The sequence below is a fragment of the Peromyscus maniculatus genome, chromosome 15 (genome assembly GCF_049852395.1).
Source record: "Peromyscus maniculatus bairdii isolate BWxNUB_F1_BW_parent chromosome 15, HU_Pman_BW_mat_3.1, whole genome shotgun sequence".
NCBI classification, from domain to species: Eukaryota; Metazoa; Chordata; class Mammalia; order Rodentia; family Cricetidae; genus Peromyscus; species Peromyscus maniculatus.
This window is the reverse complement of record NC_134866.1, coordinates 41,429,315-41,450,412: the sequence shown is the minus strand read 5'-3', so window position 1 is coordinate 41,450,412 and position 21,098 is coordinate 41,429,315. Positions and strand designations below refer to the sequence as shown.

The window sequence follows — 21,098 nt, the reverse complement described above, 5'->3', positions numbered from 1 at the left end:
ACGAAACACTATGGAAAGGATGCCTGACACAGGATGGTGTGCAGTGTTGATTCTTGGTGCTTTTCAGCTTTATTATGTGCATGTTCTCACTAATGCATCGAGTATACAAAGCCCCGGAGTATTTGTAAGGAATGTAAGTATCTAGCATCAGTATGATCCATCCTCTAATATTACACTTAAGAAACGATAAGGAGCCCCATAAAGGGAACCTAAGCCCCTGAGGGCAGATGTTTTGTCTGGGACTTTAACAAACGGGCTTTGTGTGAGCCGAGTAGACTCTCTAGGAAGGACCAGCACTCCAGATCATAATCGCCCTGTAAGCTGGGGGCCAGCCTGTGTGGCTGGGCCTCAAGACCACGCTGCTTAACACCCACTTTTTAGCACCTGCCAAACTGTGAGGACAGGAAACCTGGGGCGAGTGACTGGGCCGACCCGTACAGAAGTCTGGTGAGCAGCTGGCTTCCAGCCACAGGTGCCCAGTGTCAGGACCCAGGGGAGCAGTGTCCACGGCTTCCTCTCAAGGTGACAGCACATCCTTACCTCCCACAGAAATTCAGAATCCCGCAAGTACCACCTACTGGGAGGAAAACAGACTCACTGATAGCTGGTGGGTACCCAAGGAAGATGAAGGTTCTGAAATCCACCCAGCACCACCCCTCAGGCCACCCCACCTCTTAGCGATGTTGTCTGCGAGCTATAGAGAGGATAGAGAAAAGTCAGACAGTGTTCTTCCCCGGGTGAGATGCTGCTTCGGGAGGTACAGTGGTCTGTTGGGGAGAGGTTGACATGTGGGCCTTTAAGCTACAAGGCAGGCTCGATACTGTTGTCCCTGGCTCTGTGGACATCACCAAGCTCCAAGGATGCAAGCTGCAGAAATAGATTGCTTCCCATTGGAATTTTTCTGTTAGGGACTAAAAACCCTTTCCCAACTTCCTTTCCCCATATTCAGGATAATTCGGCCTGAGTAAAAATTGTGACGTGTCTTCATTTCCCCAAAGGCAGATTTTTTCACCTGGAAATAATCCTGGGTGCTGGCCCCTTGGTTTATCAGCGGGCATCTCTGCCCGCTAAGCCACCCCCCTCCCTGGTACTGTTTTCTTCTTTTCAATCATGCTTCCTTCTTCCTCTGGTCCATAGTCTTCAGGGGGGAAAGAAATCACAACCAAGTGTCAAGATGGAAACACAAATGGCTTACAAAAGAGAAGAGGTTTGGGGCCTTCCTAGTGCTGGCCTGCAAACCTGAAGACCGGAGTTCAATTCTCAGGACCCCCACAGTGCAAGGAGAGAACCAGCTTGACCTCCGACCCCCCACCTGTGTGCTGTGCACACACATACACACCTGCAAACAAGGAAATGATTGCTTAAGAATATAAGATTTTTTTTATAATTCATGGAATTCTCAGTATAGAATTTGTTTACTGTATGGACACACATGAGTTTATAATAATTAAATCAGTCTTAGAGCTTGCTCATGACTTCGTGTTACTGAAAGAAAAAGGTAGTCAATTTAGGTTTAGAAAGTGGTATGTAAGCAAAGTAAAATGTTGTGTGTATGTTTATGTGTTTGTGTGTACATACACATAACTAAGACTCAACAAGGCCCATTGTTTTGCATGTTAACTCAAAAATAAAGAAAGGCTGGGCATGATGGCACATGCCTTTAATCTGAGCAACTGGACAGCAGGGCCAGAGGTGAGTGGATTTCGGAGAGTCGGAGGGCAGCCTGGTCTACATAGTTCCAAGATAGCCAGAGCTACACAGTGAGACCATGTTGGGGGCAGGGTGAGAAGGCACTGGGTTAATTGTTTTTCCTATGACTGTGAAGAACTTGAGGTTTGGGGGTAACATTTCTTCTTTTATTTATTCTCTTCTTCTCTTCCTTCCACCCCCACCCCCCCACTCTGCTGTTTCTTTGTTCTTATGGGACGGAGTTTTGCTATATAGCCCAGGCTAGCCTTATACCCAGGCTATTCTGCCTGTTTCTTGAGTGCTGTGTTTACAGGCATGTACCACCATGTTCAGGTCATTATTCATTTTTAAAAATGTGTATGTACACACACACACACAGACACACAGACACACAGACACACAGACACACACACACACACACACACACACACACACACACACACACCCCAGATAACACCTTGGGGGAACCACCCATTTTCTTCCAATGTATGGATCCCAGAGATGGAACTCATGTCTTTAGCCTTGTCAGCAAGCGCCTCTACCTGTAAGCCATCTCACTGGCCCACTCTCCCATTTTAAACCACATTTTCTACCTCCTTTATGTGCCGTCACCAGATCCACAATCATTTGCTTCCTTCTCTTCACTGGGTCTTTGGATTCTGTGCCCCAATCTAGGAGCATGTCACATCAGCTGTCCCTTCCACCTTTTCTGATCACAATCACCTCACAACTGTCAGGAGGCACAAGTATTTTTAGTGACATTGAAATATGCAGCCCCATCCAGTTGTATAACATGCAGTAAATGTGCACTGTGGGTTGACCTATTTTGCACTCCACATTCCTCATAGGCCCATCCCATTAGCATATCGTTTCCAACAAAATATGCTAGAGACATTTGGAAATGGTCCCTGTTCTGGGATGTTTGACTTCTGTGTCTTACCATATACCAGCCAAGAGTTTCGACTGAGGGCTTCTGGGAGCCAGGCAAGGCAGGGTTCCCAAATAGAAAACCTAGCCAGTCACGAGGCCAGGGCCTAGCCACCTCTGGGTGGGTGCTGATCCAAGTTAGATTGTGTACTGTTTGGCCTAACCATGGCCTTCAGAGCCCACATACCTGTGTCTGCAGCAACAGATTGTTGTCAACAGCACAGGCCAGTTGTGTGTCTAAGACATAAGTGGTGTGTCAGCTTACACTGTCTGGCGAAATGGCCTCTATGCAGTCACGGCAAGGCAAGGGGCAGTCTTCAGGGATAGTTTAATTCAATGAGGCAATTCTCACTGTTTCAAACAGCATGTTGGAAAAGGAAACATTTGTTCATAATTAGGCATGAACATTTAAAAGCACTTAAAAGTACATTTGTTTAGTTGGCCAAAATTTTTCAAAATACTTGACTCAACTGGATCTGGAGACATGATTAAAAGGAGTTGGAGTGGTGAGCAGATTGAGAGACCCAATCTGAAGTGTAACCTAATAACCTTCATAAGAAATGCCCAGATCGGGGCTGGAGAGATGGCTCAGTGGTTAAGAGCACTGGCTGCTCTTCCAGAGGACCTGGGCTCAATTCCCAGCACCCATGTGGCAGCTCACAGCTATCTGTAACTGCAGTTCCAGGGGGTCTGATACCTTCACACCAATGCACATAAAATAAATTTAAATTGTTTTTTAAAATGCCCAGATTGCCACAAAATCACAAAACTTCATTTTGAATCATGTATCTCTGGACTACCACCAATAACAGCACACATATACATACCAAATGTATAGAGTCACCACATATTCACACACATACCTCACAAAAACCATATGTGCACATATACCACTTACACCCCCACCATAAGTGCATACACACCCCCCACACCAAATATACACATGGCACATGTGCATTCACACCATATACACCACATGTGCACAGACAACATGCGTATGAGTAGACACACACACACACACACACACACACACACACACACAGAGCAGAGTTCCCAGGGGATTGCTTTTACAGAACCAGGCCTTAATGAATTCCTTATAAACTTTAGAGGTCCAGGAATGGTCAGACAAGAAAGCCAATAGATTCCCTGTCTTCATATATGTCTGAGAGTATGTGTTCAGAGCCATACTGCCTCATACAAGTCCAGGGATAGGAACATGCTTGTGTCAACCCCCTAGTAACAGAGTTCTTCAGCTACTGGCTTTTGCTTAGATTTGAGCTTCAGGCCAGCATTTGGGTTCCAATGCTGTTGTTTTTCTTTGGCCAGACTGTTATGGTATGGCTTTTTTGCCTTTGTTCTTTGTCTTTTTCCTGTGTTTATAGGACCTTTGTTTTGTTCTTGTGGTGGTTTGACTAAGAATGGCCCCAATAGGTTCATGTGTTTGGATGCTAGTCACCAGCAAGTGGCACTATTTGAAATGGATTGGGAGGCGTGGCCTCATTGGGATGGGTGTGGTCTCATTGGAGTAGGTGTGGCCTCATTTGAATAGGTATGGCTTCATTGGAGTGGGTGTGGCCTTGTTGGAAGAAGTGTATCCCTGGGGGTGGGCTTGAAGGTTTCAAAAGCCCGGGGCAGAGTCTCTGTCTTCCTGCTGCCTGTGGATCTGGATGTAGAACTTCTTCAGTGCCATGTCTGCCTGCCTGCCGCCCTTCTCCCCGCCACCATGATCATGGACTAACCCTCTGAAACTGTAGCAAGCCCCAATTAAACGTTTTCTTTTATGAGAGTTGTCTCTCCCCGGCAATAGAACAATGACTAAGAGAGTTCTGTTTTAACGCTCCCGAGTTTGGCTGCAAACAGTCTCAAATCCTGGGGGGGAGTAAGTTGTGTATGGTGTTCTATGAAATGACCTGGCACTGCCTTGCTCATGGGCTCCAAAGCCATGCCAAGATACAGCTGTGCCTGGCCCAGCGCTCACCCTGGCCTTGCCGAGAAGACTGTAGCTGTGTCTGGTGCTGTTGGAACCACTGTGCTGGGAGGCGCGTGGGAAGAATGGGAAGCACTTTGGAGCCGCGCGCGCGCACGGTCTGCCTTAACACACAACGCGTGGACAAGCCACGGGTCCCCCTCCCTCACGCACTGGAGTATCTGGAGAACCTACAGCCACCAACACAGAAGAAGATCTCTGACTCGGTTGCCAGGAAGTGCCATCAGCATCCAACAGGACTCACTTCTGTGTACTGCCCTCCTTCGACTCACTTTGTGACGCAGACTCCCCCCCCCCCCCCCCCCCCCCAGAAAACAACCCTGTACTGTTCCGCTGCCTGCTTGGTTGTGCCTCAGATAAAGGTGTGGCTCTTTGGGATTTTCTGTCTCTTAGGGCATCTTCGAGACATTTTCTGACCACCATGTCTGCCATGGCCGGTTTCTGTCTCCAGCAACAACAGTTCTTCCGGTGTCTGCCGCCGTCAGCTCTGTGGATGGCCTATGCCATGTCTTAGGGCTTCTGGCGCAGTGATAAAGCATCATGACCAAAAGCCACTTGGAGAAGGAAGGATGTGTTCTATCCTACACTTCCACAACACAGTCCAACATCAGAGAAGCCAGGGCCAGAGCTCAAGGTATGGCCCTGGAGGCAGAAGCTGAAACATGCAGGAGTCCTGGAAGTCAGGCTTCCGACTTGCTTCCGGTAGCTGGCTTTTCAGCCCGCTTGCTTATAGCATCAAGAACCACCAGCCCAGGGTCGTCATCACCCACAGTAAGCTGGGATCTCCCGCATCAATCATCAGTCACCAAAATGCCTCACAGGTGTGTCCACAGACCAATCTTGTGGGGGCATTTTCACAATTGAGGTTCCCCCTTCCCAAGTGACTCCAGCCGGCTCATACAGTCTCCTGCCGCTCACCTCTCGTCACTCAGTGTTGGTTTGCTGGCTGTGGTCCAGGCCTGGGTAGACAGATACAAGAAAACAAACAGGATAGTGAGCACAAAGCCCTTTGCTCGAGGTCACTCAAGCCCTTGGTAGGATCTTCTTTTTCCCATGATGATTTTCAGTGTCTATTAGTGCTCTGATACTCAGGAACCCTTTTATGTGTTGCTATCTCCCAAAAGGCACGTGTGTTCTCAAAGTCTGTTTACACACTAAGACATATTGGTGAAATATTGGTGCTTGTCCTAAAAAGCCCGTAGACCTGGCCCTGTAGGTTACAAAAAGGAGCGATTTCCTAACTTCAGCAAAGATGCTGATATCCCTACCAACCCTTAAGTTGCCCTGCAGCTCAAGTTTGAGTGTGGGCCTGGAGGTGGAACACTCGTGTGTACCACATCCTTCTAGCCAAAGGCTGGGGACCAGGAGGCAGAAACAGGAAAGAAACCATTGGTGAGGGTGGGGGCATGGGCTCCCATCTCTCTGAGTCCCTTCTGTTTTTTGTTTTTTTGTTTTTTTTCTCGAGACAGGGTTTCTCTGTGTAGCTTTGCACCTTTCCTGGGACTCACTTGGTAGCCCAGGCTGGCCTCGAACTCACAGAGATCCGCCTGCCTCTGCCTCCCGAGGGCTGGGATTAAAGGCGTGCGCCACCGCCTCCCGGCTCCCTTCTCTGTTTAAGTTAGACAGCTTCTTCCCATTGCTTTTTGAAGTGAGACTGGGAATGAGAGGACACCAGTGCCTCTGAACTCCATCCCATTCCACATTCAAGTTGGAATGAAATTCAGCTTTCCCTACCATAGCAGGCTCCCGAGGGCCAGGCCTCAGCCCTGGAGGCCACAGGCTGGGGTCTATGTACACTGGGAACCAAATGCGGATCAAGACAAGAGCAGAGAGGAGAAGCAGGTGTTGGGGACTGAAAGCAAGTGACAGCGTGACTCAGCACCCGCCCTGGGAGGGCTTGAGCACATTGGAGGGAGCCAGGCAGCAGCGGCACTTGGGGGAGCAGAGGCAGGCTGATCTCTGAGTTCAAGGTCAGAGAGAGTCCCAGGATAGCCAAGGCTATTCAGAGGAAGCCTGCTTCAAAAAACCAGAGAGAGGGAGAAGGAAAGAGAGAGGGAGGGAGAGAGAGGGGGGAGGGAGGGAGGGAGAGAGAGAGAGAGGGAGGGAGAGAGAGAGAGAGGGAGAGAGAGGGAGGGAAGGGGGAGGGAGGGAGGGGGAGAGAGAGAGAGAGAGAGAGAGAGAGAGAGAGAGAGAGAGAGAGAGAGAGAGAGAGAGAGAGGCAAACCATGCCCTAGATTTACTTGTTGCTCTTCTGGAAGTAAGTGAGAGAATTCATTCTTCCATATGTTCATCCACTTGGGCATGGAATATTTATTAAAGCCCTTAGTGCGTCTCTGTTGCCAGCAATTTCCTCACTGTGGTGGTTGAATTGATTCTTTCTCGACCCTCACAGTAGCCCCGAGACAGGTCCATTCACTACCCCCATTTTACAGAGGGGGAAACTGAAACAGCTTAACCAAACAGAGGCGGTGCAGAGCGCCCGTGGTGTGGGCAACACTGTCAGTGCCTTGAGGAACAGTCCAGCCTGGGTCGCAGGGAACCATTGGGAAAAGATCCGTCACCCACATACTTCCTCCACTGTCAGTGAGGGTCAGGTCAGGTTGGGTGTCCCTTGGATGGCCCATAAAGTTCTTGGACACTTCCAAAAGTGCAGCTAAGCTAGCAAAAGGAGATTGGCCGTGTGGTGTTTAGTGCATGAGTGGTATTTTGTCAAACAGTGGCAGTGCACCAGCTCACAAGGATTTGCCACTTAGCCTGAGGTCCCTCTGAGCACTCTTCCCCCTCTATAAATGGAGGAGAATACGCAAACGGAACTCTTTTGATGTTCTTAAGTAAAATAAATGATGATAGGGAGCAGCAGATAAATATGAGCACTTTCTTATCCAGTGAAGCGCTCCAGACATTTAAAACAGTTATATAAATATGTGCTGGCGGAATTTTTTTTTTTTTTCTAAACCAAATACCCTGAAGGATTTTCACGGTCCCTGTCCAACTTGCTTCTGGAAAATGTTGACCTCTGGATTGCTTCTCCTCTTTATACTCACCTTGGAGTCTTGCTTTTGTGGTAGCGTTTATTATGCTTTAGCTACATTGCCTGTCCAGTGGCAGGATGTGATGCTTTTATTGGGACTAGTATAAATTACAGCCTGCATTTTTCCACATACATCTTCCTATAGGAGCAGAGGGGATGAGGCACATGGTGCCTGTAGCCTCGGGAATACTGGGATCTCCTTGAAAGGGAGAGGCAGTAGCAGCAACTGAGGACTTCCTTGGTGTTTCTTTGACATGCAATAATGTCCATCAGTGGGGTTGGAATGGGAAACATAATTTGTAATTTGTAGTCTTAAGGTTTTCTCTTAATGAGAATCTCTCTCTCTCTCTCTCTCTCTCTCTCTCTCTCTCTCTCTGTGTGTGTGTGTGTGTGTGTGTGTGTGTGTGTGTGTGTGTGTGTGTGTGTGTGTGTGTGTATAGACCAAGGGATAACCCTGGGAATCCTTCTTCAGGTCCTGGCTACCTTTGTCATTGTGTGAGAGGATCTCTCGTTACTGTGTAGGCTCGGCTGAGGGCGTAACTTTTGCCTGATATGTTCTCCCATTTTTCTTCTTGCAAAGAGTACTCTGGTCTGTTCTTCAAAGTGAAACTATTGATTTGCATCTTTCTGGCTCATAAAGGAAGCAGATATTCAAGCTATGCCGTGAATGTCCTTGTGTTGTAGATAGAACCAGCACTACTAATGGGATGCAAAACTTAACCAGGGTTGCTTTGAGTTTAGTTTTAATTTTGGAATGATCTTAGAGAAAATTGCAAAGACGGCAGAGTGTTTCAGGATGCCTTTCCCCAAGTGTCTCCTGATGTTAACAGCTTATGTAATCATGGTCCATTTCCCAAGCGGGGAAATTAAGAGTTTATTACTACTAAGCTTCGGGCTCTTTTTGGACTTCAACAATTTTCCATTGATGTTAATTTTTAGTTCCAGAACCCAGACAGCATACTGCATTGTGTTTGACTAGATTTTTTTTTAAACCTAGCTTATCTGTTCCTTTTTACTGATAATGACTGATGTCTCTTTGTTTGCTCAACATCGGTTGAGTCTTGTATATGCAAGGTAATCTTAAGAAAAAGAATTTTGATTTTGTTATTGCGTTTTCATTTCATATCTGGGTTATTTCATTCCTTCTGCTATCTTCGATTTTCCTCAGAGTCGTTCTGTAGTCTCTTGAAGTGAACAGTTACTTCACCGAAGCTTACTTGGAAATGACATAGAATGTGTCTTTATGTTCACAGTCAAGGTTCTCTGTCTTTTTCTGTATCCTGCTTTGTGTATCTCATAGTATTGACGGAGGTTTTTTTTATTCATATTTGAAGTTTTGTGATATTTTTCTTGATCCTTCAGCTTCTCAGTGGTATATGAGGCTTTTGTTTGATGGGAGAGTTTCTTCTAGGATATCCAGTTGCCTGGCGTATGAATTTCATAGTTGCCTCTTCCACACCTTGTCTCTTTATGTGATCAGCTTAATGTTTCCACTTTCATTTACTTCATTCATCTGGTCCCATTCTTTCTGTGTATGTGTGTGTGTGTGTGTGTGTGTGTGTGTGTGTATGTTCATGCGTGTGGGAGCATGTAGGTGGTAACACACGTGGGCATGAATGTGTAGTCATGTGGGCCTACATCTGGCGGCTCAAGTCGATACACACGGTTTCCTCGGTCCCTCCTCACTTTGATACTTTGAGGCAGAGTCTCTCACTGAACCGAAAGTGTTCTGATGTTAGCACTCGCCAGTTTGCTCTGGGGAGCCCTTGTCTGCCTCCTGAGAGAGAGAATTACAGACAACCACCATGCTTGTCTGCCTTGTATGTGAGTTCTGAGGCTCCAAATTTAGGTCCTCAAGGTTCCAGGGAAAGCACTGTCTTCAGTTTGCCGTTATCTTCATCCTCAACTCATTCTTTCTCATTTAGTTTAGCTAAATATTTTAATTTTATCTTTGAAAAAAAAAAAACCCTCTAGTTTTGTTGACCTTTCTATGGGTCTGGTTGTTATTACATTTATTTCTGCCTTTTGTCTGTGTCCCTTGCCTACCAATGCTGGGTTATTTTTAATCCAGTTCCTTTTATTGTAATAGTAGTATATTTATCTTGAATCTTTGTTTTGACATAGGCGTTTTCTGCTATAATCTCCTCTACCTGCTGCTTCTCCCATGCCGCATGTTTGGCGTGTTATAGGTTCATTTGCATTTGTCTCAAAACATTTTGAGTTTCTCTGTTTCTTGTTTGTGTTCTGGCCTGTGGGGTTTTTTCAGGAGCAGGTTCCCTGAGCCTCGTGTACTTGTGAATTTTCCAGGATTCCTCCTGTTCTTGATTTTTCAGTCCCATACCACTGTGATTGGAGAAGAAGATACTTGATACGATGTTGATCTTCCTAAATGCACTAAGACTTATTTTGTGGCCTAACAGACAATCTATTCTGGAGCCAGATCCATACATATTTCATTGCTCAAGAAGAATGTGTATTCTGCTGCTGCCAGATAATGTTCTCTCTCTCCCTCCCTCCCTCCCTCCCTCCGTGTGTGTGTGTGTGTGTGTGTGTGTGTGTGTGTGTGTGTGTGTGTGTGTGTTAGGCCTGTCATCAAGGTGTAATGGAGGCCTGATATGTCTCTCTTGGTTTCTGTCCGGATGGTCACTTCATCACCAACACTGCTGCATCCAAGTCCCCGATGTGTTTGTCTGGCAGTCCGTTTTTCTGATTCATCAATATGTAGCTTCTGTAATTAGGCTCTCTAATAGTGCACACGTCTCTATAATTGTTATAGTCTAGCTCGCTGGTCCTTTTACCACTGTGCAGTGATCTTCCTTCTCTCATGTTACAGTTTTGGACTGAAAATCTGTTTCATATACCACAAGTACAGTCGCCTGTGTTCTTCGGCATCTATTTGCATGAAATGTCCATTTCTTTTCTTCACAGTTAGTCTGTGCTTGTGTCTAAGGCCACTGTCATTTAGAGACAGTGTCTGGCTGTAGCAAGAATCTTAACAGTTCTTATTAATAAAATCAAACCTGAGCCAGGTATTGGGGTGAACTGGGAGATCAGAGAAGCAGAACAAGTCACAGCTTCCTCACCTTGACAGTTCCTCAGCTGGTCCTATTTTCTCAGACTGGAAGCTTCTGTGTTCTCATCCCAATGGCTCTCAGCTGAACTGCTGCTCGAAAGCCTGAAGCTTAACCAGCTAAGAGCTTAACCAGCCAAATGCTTCTAGTTTCTGGTCCTCATGTGTAGATGTAACCAATCATCTTATTAAAATAAGAAACGCAGAGCCAATGTAAAAGAGAAAGCCGAGAGGTCAGAGCTCAGAGATAAAATCTTACCTCCTGCAGTGTTCCTAGCTTCCCGGAGAGAGCTACTTCCTGTTTGTCTGTGTTTAAATAGTCTTTCTGTTCTGCCTTCTCATTGGTTGTAAACCCAACCACATGACTGCCTCATCATTGCCTGTAAGTACCGCCCTCCAGGTCTTAAAGGCGTATGTCTCCAATACTGGCTGTATCCCTGAACACACAGAAATCTACCTAGCTCTATTAACCACCACGCTCTTGCTATGGCTCTAATAGCTCTGACCCCAGGACAACTTTATTTATTAACATAAAATTAAAATCACATTTCAGTACAAATAAAATATCACCATACTCATACCTTATATACCTTTCTGCCTTCTACCATCACTCCCTGGGATTAAAGGAGTGAGTCACCATGCTTGGCTATATCCTTGAACACATGGATTTCTGCCTAGCTCTGCCTCCCAAGTGCTGGGATTAAAGGTGTGTGCTACCACTGCCTATCCTCTATGTTTAATATTATGGCTGTTCTGTCTCTGACCCCAGATAAGTTTATTGGGGTGCACAATATTTCAGGGAAGACAATACCACCATATCTGGCTGTGTCTTGGGTTGTGTTGGGTTTCTATGGTGATTTTTGTGGTTGTTGTTGCTGTGTGTGTACACATGGATACATGTGTTTAATACAGTCAACTATCCTGTGACTATTATAATAACCTTTCTCTTCCTCGTTTTCCTCTCCCTTTACACCTTTCCTCCCAATAGTTCCCCTTTATTTTTATGTCCTACACACCAAAAACTCAAAACAACAGCAAAAGCCAGATATATTTAAAATCTAGCCATCAATATGATAGAAAATATATTTGACTCTCTGAGTCCTTGCTTGGAGTTTCTATGAGGCAGGAGTAAAATATCTTAAAATAGCTGGGTGTAGAGGCTCATGCCTTTAATCTTAGTACTCAGGAAGCAGAAGCAGGCAGATCTCTAAGTATGAGGCTGGCCTGGTCTATATAGCAAGTTCCAGGGGAACCAGGACTGCATGATGAGCTCTTGTCTCAAAACAAACAAACAAAAACAAAAAACCTCAACAAACTTACAATAATCTTATATTAGACTATTTTAACCTGCTAGTATTTTAACCTGGATTACAGTAAAAGAAAAATTCTACCATCTATATTTTATATTTTAATCTCATAAATCACATCTTTATGTGTTGTGTATTCCTTAAAAACTGTTCTAAATACAGTGCTTTTATTTAAAAATTTATTATCTTATTTTATGTGTACAGTATTTTTCCTCCATGTGTATCTATATACCACATGCATCCCTGGTGCCCTTGGAGGCCAGAAGAGAGTGTCAGAGCCCCTGGAACTGGAGTTACAGACAGTTGAGAGTTGCTGTCCTGGGAATTGAACCCAGGACTTCTTGACAAGTAGTCAGTGCTCTTAGCCCTGAGCTTTCTTTCAGGACTTTTGTCTTTTAATATTCATGTCGGTTCTAGAAATGGCTTACACATCACTGCCCTGTTGGAGCATTCTGAGTTTGGCTCTCTGCTTGCGTACGTCCCCACATTAGTAATCTCCACCCCTCCCCTTCCCCATAAAGAACTCCCTCCCATCAGCATTTCTTCTGAGACAGATCTGGTGGTCACAAAGTTCCTGCACTTTTGTCTGGGGAAGCCTTCATTTCTTCCTTCCTGGAGGACAGCTTTTCCAGGTAGCGTATTCCTGGTTGGGAGAGTTTTCTTGATCCATATGGTTTCTAGAGCTGTTAGAACTCTTTTGTATCTAATGTTTTTTTTTTTTTTTTCTCTTGCAGCTTTCAGGATGTTCTCTTTATCTTTAGATGTCAACGGATGGTATATCTAGCTGTGGTATTATTTGAATTGAATTTTATTGTAATCCTTTAACTTTCTAGGACCAGACTATTTACATATCTTCACAGATTTAGGACATACTCTGATACTAGTCTACATAATCTTCCTGGCCTTTCGTCTTTTCTCCTGTGTTTTTAAACTTTTGTACTTTTGAAACTTTGCTCTTTTAATTTCTTTATTTCCCTTTATTCATTTTTTTTTTTTTGTCCCTCTAACTGGGTGATTTCAGTGTCTTCTTAGCTCACTGGCTCATTCTTCTACTCCATCAACTCTATTGTTAAAGTTCGCTGTGGGACTTTTCAGTTCAGCCGCTGTGGTCTTTAGTTCTAGAACTCCCTTCTTGTCTTCCCCCACGGCTTCTGCCTCTGTACTGAACTTCCCATGTTTTGATGGACTCTTTCCCTGATTCTGTTTAGTTGTTTATCTGCAGGCTGTTGTAACTAACTTGGCTTCTTTAAAGCTGTTTTGAATTCTTTGTCAGTTAGTTTATAAACTTTCATTTCTTTCCTCAGGGTCACTTTATTAGTGCTTTACATTTTTTTCCTCTGGGGGTGTTGTGTTTTCTGATTGTTCATGATCTTCTTGCTGGGCATTGGTGTTTATGCATCTAAAGAAATAGGGATTTGGGCCTAGAGAGATGGCTCAGTGGTTAAGAGCACTGGATGCTCTTCCAGAGGACCTGGGTTCAATTCCCAGCACCCACATGGCAGCTTACAACTGTCTGGAATTCCAGTTCCAGGGAATCTAACACTGTCACACTAATACACATTAAGAGAGAGAGAGAGAGAGAGAGAGAGAGAGAGAGAGAGAGAGAGAGAGAGAGAGAGAGGAGAGAGAGAGAGAGAGAAATAGGGATTCATTTCAGTCTCTAAAACCTGAGACAATGTCTCAGCTTAGGGCATCTAGAGATGCCAGACTGTCTGGCATGATGTCCAGGTAGGCTTGTCTCAGGAATCCTCAAGCAGGTCTAGGCCTGTAGGAGGATGGGTGGCTCCAGTTTCACAGACACAATGGATGGGCCTAATAATGATAAGACCACGGAAGTGGGCCTGGAGTCTAAGTCTACAGTGGCATATCTGGTCTATAGGACTTCCCTGGAAGCTTATTCTACAAGTATGGTTTGGAGCCAGTCTCGAGAGTTAACACTGTACTTGGGTACAATAATAGGGTGAGCTCAGATGCCAGGCTTGCTGAAGAAGACCTAAATATTAGGGTCATGAAAATTGGCCTGGTACTAGGAGATGACCTGATGTAGGGGCCAGCATGGGGCCTGGGTTTACAGGGGCCAGTCTGAAGCTGGAGTTATGGGTGTTGGCCAGGTGCATAGGCCAGGCTAGAGCTTAAAGCCATGGGGACCGAACTGGAGCTTGGATAGACAGGGACTAGGCTGGAGGATGGTTATGTGGGTGCTTCCCTGAAAATCACATTAATAGGGCTTCTCTGACTTCTGGCTCTAGGTTGTGAGGGCCTGCCTAGGATCTACAGTCACAAAAAGCTGACATCTCAGAGTCTGGGTCCATGGACACTAGCTTAGTACTGAGGTCTACAGGACAAGCTTGGAACTCGGGACTTTTGGAGCATGAGCTGCAGGGGCTCACCTGGAAGGTACTGCTATAGGGACTAGCATGGCACTCCTGGGCCCCCAGTCTACCTCTGTGGGGTCCATCTTGAAGGATGGAATAGGTCTGCATGCTGCATGCCAACTCATGTCTAAGGATGTGAGTACAGCTGGTGATAGGCTTCGTCTCGGTTACTTTTCTATTACCGTGACAAAACACCATGACCAAGGCAACTTACAAGAGAAGGAATTTAATTTTGGGGCTGATGGTTCTAGAGGATTAGAGTCCATGGCCATCATGGTGGGGAGCATGGCAGCAGGCAGGCACACGTGCCACTGGAGCAGTAGCTGGGAACTTACATCCTGAGATACAACAGCCATGAGGCAGAGAGAAAGAGAGGATGATACTGGGCCTGGCATAGACTTTTGACACCTCAAAGCCCACCCCCAGTGACATACCTCCTCCAATAAGAACACACCTCCTAATCCTTCCTAAACAGTTCCACTGGAGACCAAGCATTCAAAGATATGAGCCTATGGGGGCCATTCTCATTCAAACCATCACAGGCATAGTGCTAAAGCCTGGGTTCGTGGGGCGGAGGCTGCCTGGTAATGTAGGAAGGCTAGACTCAGCTTTGGGACAGTCTAGAGCCTGAGCTAGTTAGGGTTGGCCCGACACTGGAGAAGGCTCAGAGACACTCAGATCAGCTTACCACTACTGGCAGACTGGGGTGTGCTTGTGGTGAGCTCTACCTTGAAATCCAATCCATGAGTAGCAGCCTGAACTGTGGGGCCATGGGAGATGGATTTTACCAGGATATTTTCTGCCTCCAGGTTTTACTGTGGTAAGCTGGTCTTTGGAGTCTGAAGCAAAGCTTACTTGCTTCTTTGCCCACAAGGGTTGGTGACCCCTTCCACACAGTGCTGCTTAGGATTAGGGAAAGGAGGACTCTTGCCTTCTTCAATGTATCTTTTCTTAGTTTTGATTTGCACCCAGGTGCTGTGATTTCTCGCCTTGTTTCTCCAGCGCTATTGAAGGTACTGTTATGTGTGGATAGTTGTCCAAGTTGATGGTTCTACAGGAGACAAGCATGGAAGGTCCTGTTTCACCACTTTACTGATACCTGGGGTTCCAGTTTCATTCTGTTGCTTTGACAAACGCCATGACCAAAAGCAACTAAGGGAAGGAAAGGGTTTATTTCAACTTCCTGGTAACGGTGTGCCATTGATGACGTCAGGGCAGGGACTCGAGGAACTGGAAGCAGAAACTATGGAGGAATGCTACTTCCTGACTCACTGGCTCAGGCTTGTGCTTAGGTAGCTTTCTAATATAGCCCAGTACTACCTTCCCAGGGAATGGTACTGCCCACGGTGGGATAGACCCTCCCACATCAATCATTCATCAAGATAATCTCTCATAGGCATGGGCATAGGCTAATGTGATCTGGAGAATCCTTCAGTTGACATTTGTTTCTCAGGTAATGCCAGTCTATGTCAAGTTAATAGTGTAAGCCAACTAGCATACCTGGGCTTCCATCCTAAATTAAAATTATGGATGAATTTCAACTTAAGTTATATTTATGAAATGATATGTAGGTATAGGCATGTGTGTATGTATGTGTGTGTGTGTGTGTGTGTGTATGTGCGTGTAATTAAATGGACTCATTAACCCTTTCTTACTCTGACTTCTCTCTCTCTACTGGATTAGAAATTAACCATTTTCATTATGACAATGTTGTCCAGTTCCAGTTTTATTTTTACTATTTTTAATTATGTACATATGTGTATGCTTGTGTGTACATGAATGTACAGGTGACTGAGTAGTCCAGAAGAGGATGCCAGATCTCCTGGAGCTGGGGTTACAGGCAGTTCTGAGTCCCCCAGTTTGGGCACTGGGGCCTAAACCCAAGTCCTTTTTGCAAGAACAGTCCATGTTCTACCACTGAACCATCTTTTCAGCCCCTGTCCAGATGTTAAGTTCCTTAACAAAGGCTACCAATATTGCTACCCTCTTCCTGAGAGCTGAACTCTCTTCACCAGCCCCCGTCTTCCATATTACTCAACATCTACAAACAAGGCCTATTATGGTTTTTAACCATCGAGGCTTATTCGCTGAATTGTATCATTTCTATCACTCTAATACATATATGGGGTTGAGGACTTCATCACTCTGGAGTTTGAAAGTCCAAACTGGAGTACACGAGATCACATGGTAGTATGGATGCCAGGAGCACAAGTGTGAGAGAATGAGTGTATGGGACAGGAAACTGGAGAGAGACAGGTGAACAACAGTTCCCCAAGAACTATGTTAAGGCCGTTCTGAGGGAAGGTCCCCCAATAACCTAAGTATCTCCTACTGGGCCCTAGCTCTAAAAGATACCATCACTTTTTAACATCACTGAAGCCCAAGAATCTAAAACATGAACGCTTGGGGCCCAGGGCTTGAGTCTTTTTTTTTTTTTTTTACTTAGAGGAATTGTTTTGGGGGGCAGCAAGATGGCTCAGTGGGTAAAGGGCCTTCCATTAAGCCTTGCGACCTGAGTCTGATGCCCAGAACCCACATGATGGAAAGAGAGTTGTCCTATGACCTGCAAGTTGTCCTGTGACCTCCACACACATGTGCATCCTAGCATGGGCATGCTCACACACACACATAAATGTGAAGGAGGAGGAGGAGGAAGAAGTTGTTAATTTTGGTTCTTTTTTTTTTACAAACTCCTATTCTTTGGAGTTTCTCTTCTTTGCTTTTTGTCTTAAACAACCTTAGCTTTTAAAACCCAGTAATTTTAGGTTTTTCTTTCAGACTCTATTAGCTTCCGAAATTATAATGTTACTTCTCAGGTTTGTTGAGTCTGCTGAAGTCTGTATGTCTCCCAGCAGGACGCATTCTCCTATAGTCGAATAATTTTTATTTAAAGCTCCTTTTTACTCATAATCTGTGGTGGGGAGGTGTGGGGATTCTGCTTTCATTGTAGAAACACTGCTATGAAAAGAGCTGCAGTTCAGACTTGCTTTAAACAATGAATTCTTGGGGAAGTCCTCCCCTGAAGCCCTGGGCAAGCTTACCCAGGTAGAGTCCTTTTGGTCTTTCTTTTGCAGAGAGGTCTGTCTGTCTGCTCCTAGATGTTTACCATCTCCAGGCCAATGCCTCAGTGTATTCCCAGAAGTCTTGGTACTAAGGCACGCCCCCTCCCTTACTCTGAGAGCACCCTCAATTTTGCTGACAGCTCAAGCTTCAGGTTACCCCTCCGTTTCTGGTCGAAGACCTGACCTTTCTATTTTTCACTCAACCTTATAATTAATGTTTTCTGTGTGGTTTTCATGACTTACCTAGATATTTGTAACTGGAGTGTTTGCTATCATCTATAATGGGGAATCGAGTGGGGTGAAAATACTGGGATAAATGACTGGAATTGGGAGGGGCATTTCAAGGGTGAGGTGGAAACCTGGTGCAATGGAAACTCCATGGAATCTACAAGAGTAACCCTAACAAAGATTCCCAGTAATGGGGGACACAGAGCCTGAACTAGCCATCTTCTGTAACCAAGCGAGGCCCCAAGTGGAGGGACTGGGATACCTACCCAGCCACAAAACCTTCAACCTACAGCTTGTCCTGCCTGCAGAGTGTTCAGGGAGCAGAGCCTAGCAGAATTGTCATCAAAGAGACCAGAGAGACTTCATCCAGCAACTGATGGGAGCAGATGCGGAGTCCCACAGCCAAACATTAGCGGGAGCTCGGGGAGGAAAGATCAGAGGAAACCAGAGGGGTCAGGGACACCACAAGAACATGACCCACAGAATCAACCGACCAGGACTCATGGGGGCTTGCAGAGATCAGGGAGCCTGTAGGGGTCTGACCTGCGTCCTCTGCATCTATGTTATGGTTGAGTAGCTTGGTGTTCTGGTGAGACTCCTAACAGTGGAATCAGGGGCAGTCTCTGACTCTTTTGCCTACTTGTAGGACCCTTTTCCTCCTGCTGGGTTGCCTCGTCCAGCCTTGATGTGATAGGATGTGCCCCGTCTTATTGCAGCATGTTATTCTGTATTTGGTTGATGTCCCTAGGGAGGGCCTGCTCTTTTCTGAGCAGAGAGGGGCAGTGGATCTGGGAAGAGAGGAGAGGGGGTGGTGAGGGTCTAGGGGAGGGGAGAGAGGGGAAATTGTGATCAGGATGTAATATATGAACAAGAAAAGGAAAAAGTCAAAACAAACTGGAAATCCTTAATCGGATTTGAGTTTCCCCTTTTCCTTGTATTGATTACTCAAATGGCTCTTCAAATCTCTGCACCTCTGTGAAGGCTTTCTGGGCTGTACGAAGGAGAAGTAAACAAACAGCCGACATTTAGCGAGCATTACAGACAGCTCAATGTAAGTACAATGCATATTTTGTGCAACACACAAAATTGTCTGAGTTAATTATACCATGATCAAGCTGTTTTTCAGATGGAGACAGAGAAGCCTTGGGCAGATGAACTTTTTTGAGAGTCACACAGCTATTGAGTACTTGAGGATGAGTCTGTGAGTCTATGAGACTATGAGTCCATGAGTCTAACCCCAGGGCAGTATTGCCTGGTGCCTTAGCCCACAGTGTCTTGTCCACTGTCATACCTAATTTTTGTTGTTGTTTGGTTTTGATTTTGATTTTCTCTCTCTGCCAGAGCATCCTGGCTAGTCCTGACTCATGATTTCTACAAAGAAAGGAGGAGATTCCTAGTCTCAGAGATAGCTGCTTTTGTGCCTTTTTTTTTTCTTTTCTTTTTCTCATTGACAAAACTGAAAAATTCAAGATAGGCTTTAAGATTTGTCCCACTCTGAGAGTGGCTTACTCCGTGTAGTTGCTCACCTAAAAAAAAATAAGATCCATTGGTAGGGGATGTAGCGCAGTTGGTAGAATGCTAGGTAGATACCTAGCGTGCATGAAGCCTGAGAGTCAGGCCTAGAACCTCACCAGATATGTTAACACATGCCTATCTTTCCACCATTAAGGAGGTGAAGCAGGTGAATTGGAAGTTCAAGGTCATCCTCAGCTAATGCCATATTTGAGGCCAGCCTGAAATACACGAGAAGTTGTCTCAAAAACAAAACAAACAACAACGAAGTCCCTACTATGTCCTTTCTGCTATCAATCTTTCTTCTGCTTTATGGAGTTTACATTTCTGAAGTGCTGGTCTGATGGCAGGGACGTCTCTGGGAGAGCCGTTCCTCACCTTTAACTCTTTTTTTTTTTTTTTTGTATTATTATTACATTGTTACTCCTTTTGTATGTGTGCACATGTGTGGGTATTCTCAGGCCATAGCACACATGTGGAGGTCAGAGGACAACCTGCAGGATTCAGTTCTCATCTTCCTCCGTGTGAGCCCCTGGGATCAAGCTCCGTACCTACTGAGCCATCTCACAGACTCAGCCCTTCCTCCTCTTTAAGGAGAGGATGGGTAGTGCCGAGTGACAGCAACAGACCCTGGGGAGAACATGACCTTCAACTTCGGTCTTGTTCCATTTACGCCACGTCAGCTCCTGGAGTTCTAAGCAAATCTGGAAGTCCTTTACGGTAGGGTTAGCGATGACAGTGGGGGAAACCTCAGAAAGCCAATGCCCTTCTCTAAGTACATTTCCAGGCAGTGCTGAGCCACAATAGAGAAGGCAGCTTAGAGACTCCGAGGCACAATAGGTTTATGGGAAAAATAATTTGGAAATTTGTTTTTATGGATTAATTATGCTGACCACCAAATAACACTAAACACTGTTTTCATTAATGACATTGTAATTTTTGTCACTCATATGGGATGTTTGGGGAAATAAGTGAGGCATGTATAGCTACCTGTTTTGTGAGCTTCATATTAAATTTATGGTATGCATAGACAATAGAGAAAATTTTCTGTATCAGCCTGCATTGATGAGAATGGAGCCACTTAATGCTACCAAAATATTACTATGGCATAGACAGCTAACACTGCTTACTGCTTTCAAAACTGTGGGCACTGTCTTCTACTACCATTAAGTAACATTTCTTTTGCCTGGACACTGGACGTAATTCTTCTTTTCTTTAACCTATTTCTAAGACATTATAATTAAGATCAAAATTCAGTTTGGGGGAAAGGTTGGTATGACCAAGTATTGTAGAGCAATGGATGTTATATAGATGTATGAAAACGTTGTGTGAAACTTTCCTGGTGAATCAGGACACACAGGTCCACTCACCACAGCTAGGGAACACATCACAACCTCAAGTAAAGTTCTATCCAAGTTCAACTTGATGAACCATGTTTTTTTTTTTATTACAAACTATTTTTGTGATGTAATATGAGACATATATATGTATGTATGTTTCACATAGCACCTTCATCAGGATTTATAATTATGCTCTAATCAATGGCCATTTCTGTAGCAAAAGGTATCAATATACTTGGTTGTGATAAATACAACTGTAAATCATCTTGTCAGATTTTTCTGCAAAATGACGTGTCTCTAAAACTCTAACATTACAAATTTCAGAACTTTCTGCATCTGGGCAAGAATTTAGGACAAAGGACTTTGGCCAGATCACATACCTTCGCTAAAGGCCCTACTTTGGATACATACACATACAGGCTATAGCACCTGCTCTGGAGACTAGCTATGCCCCTGCCCCCGCCCCGTCATGAATGGGGAACATTGGCAAGTTAGCCTCCCCATGTCTCCTTCACAGAGAGAAGAGTGTTCGCAGAGCTCTTGCGAGGATGCTTCGTTTATTACGTCTTA

At 45.1% G+C, this 21,098-nt stretch overlaps 1 protein-coding gene across 1 annotated transcript in view; it reads left to right on the top strand.

Moving 5' to 3' along the window:
* Window positions 1-4,957: 4,957 nt before the first annotated feature.
* The window catches only part of LOC121822749 (uncharacterized), an 81,919-nt gene continuing 65,778 nt past the window's right edge, over window positions 4,958-21,098 (top strand). The window contains exon 1 of the mRNA XM_076551872.1: window positions 4,958-5,424. Within this exon, the coding sequence (XP_076407987.1) occupies window positions 5,266-5,424 (159 nt within the window). The 5' untranslated portion in view covers window positions 4,958-5,265. The remainder of the gene's footprint in view (window positions 5,425-21,098) is intronic.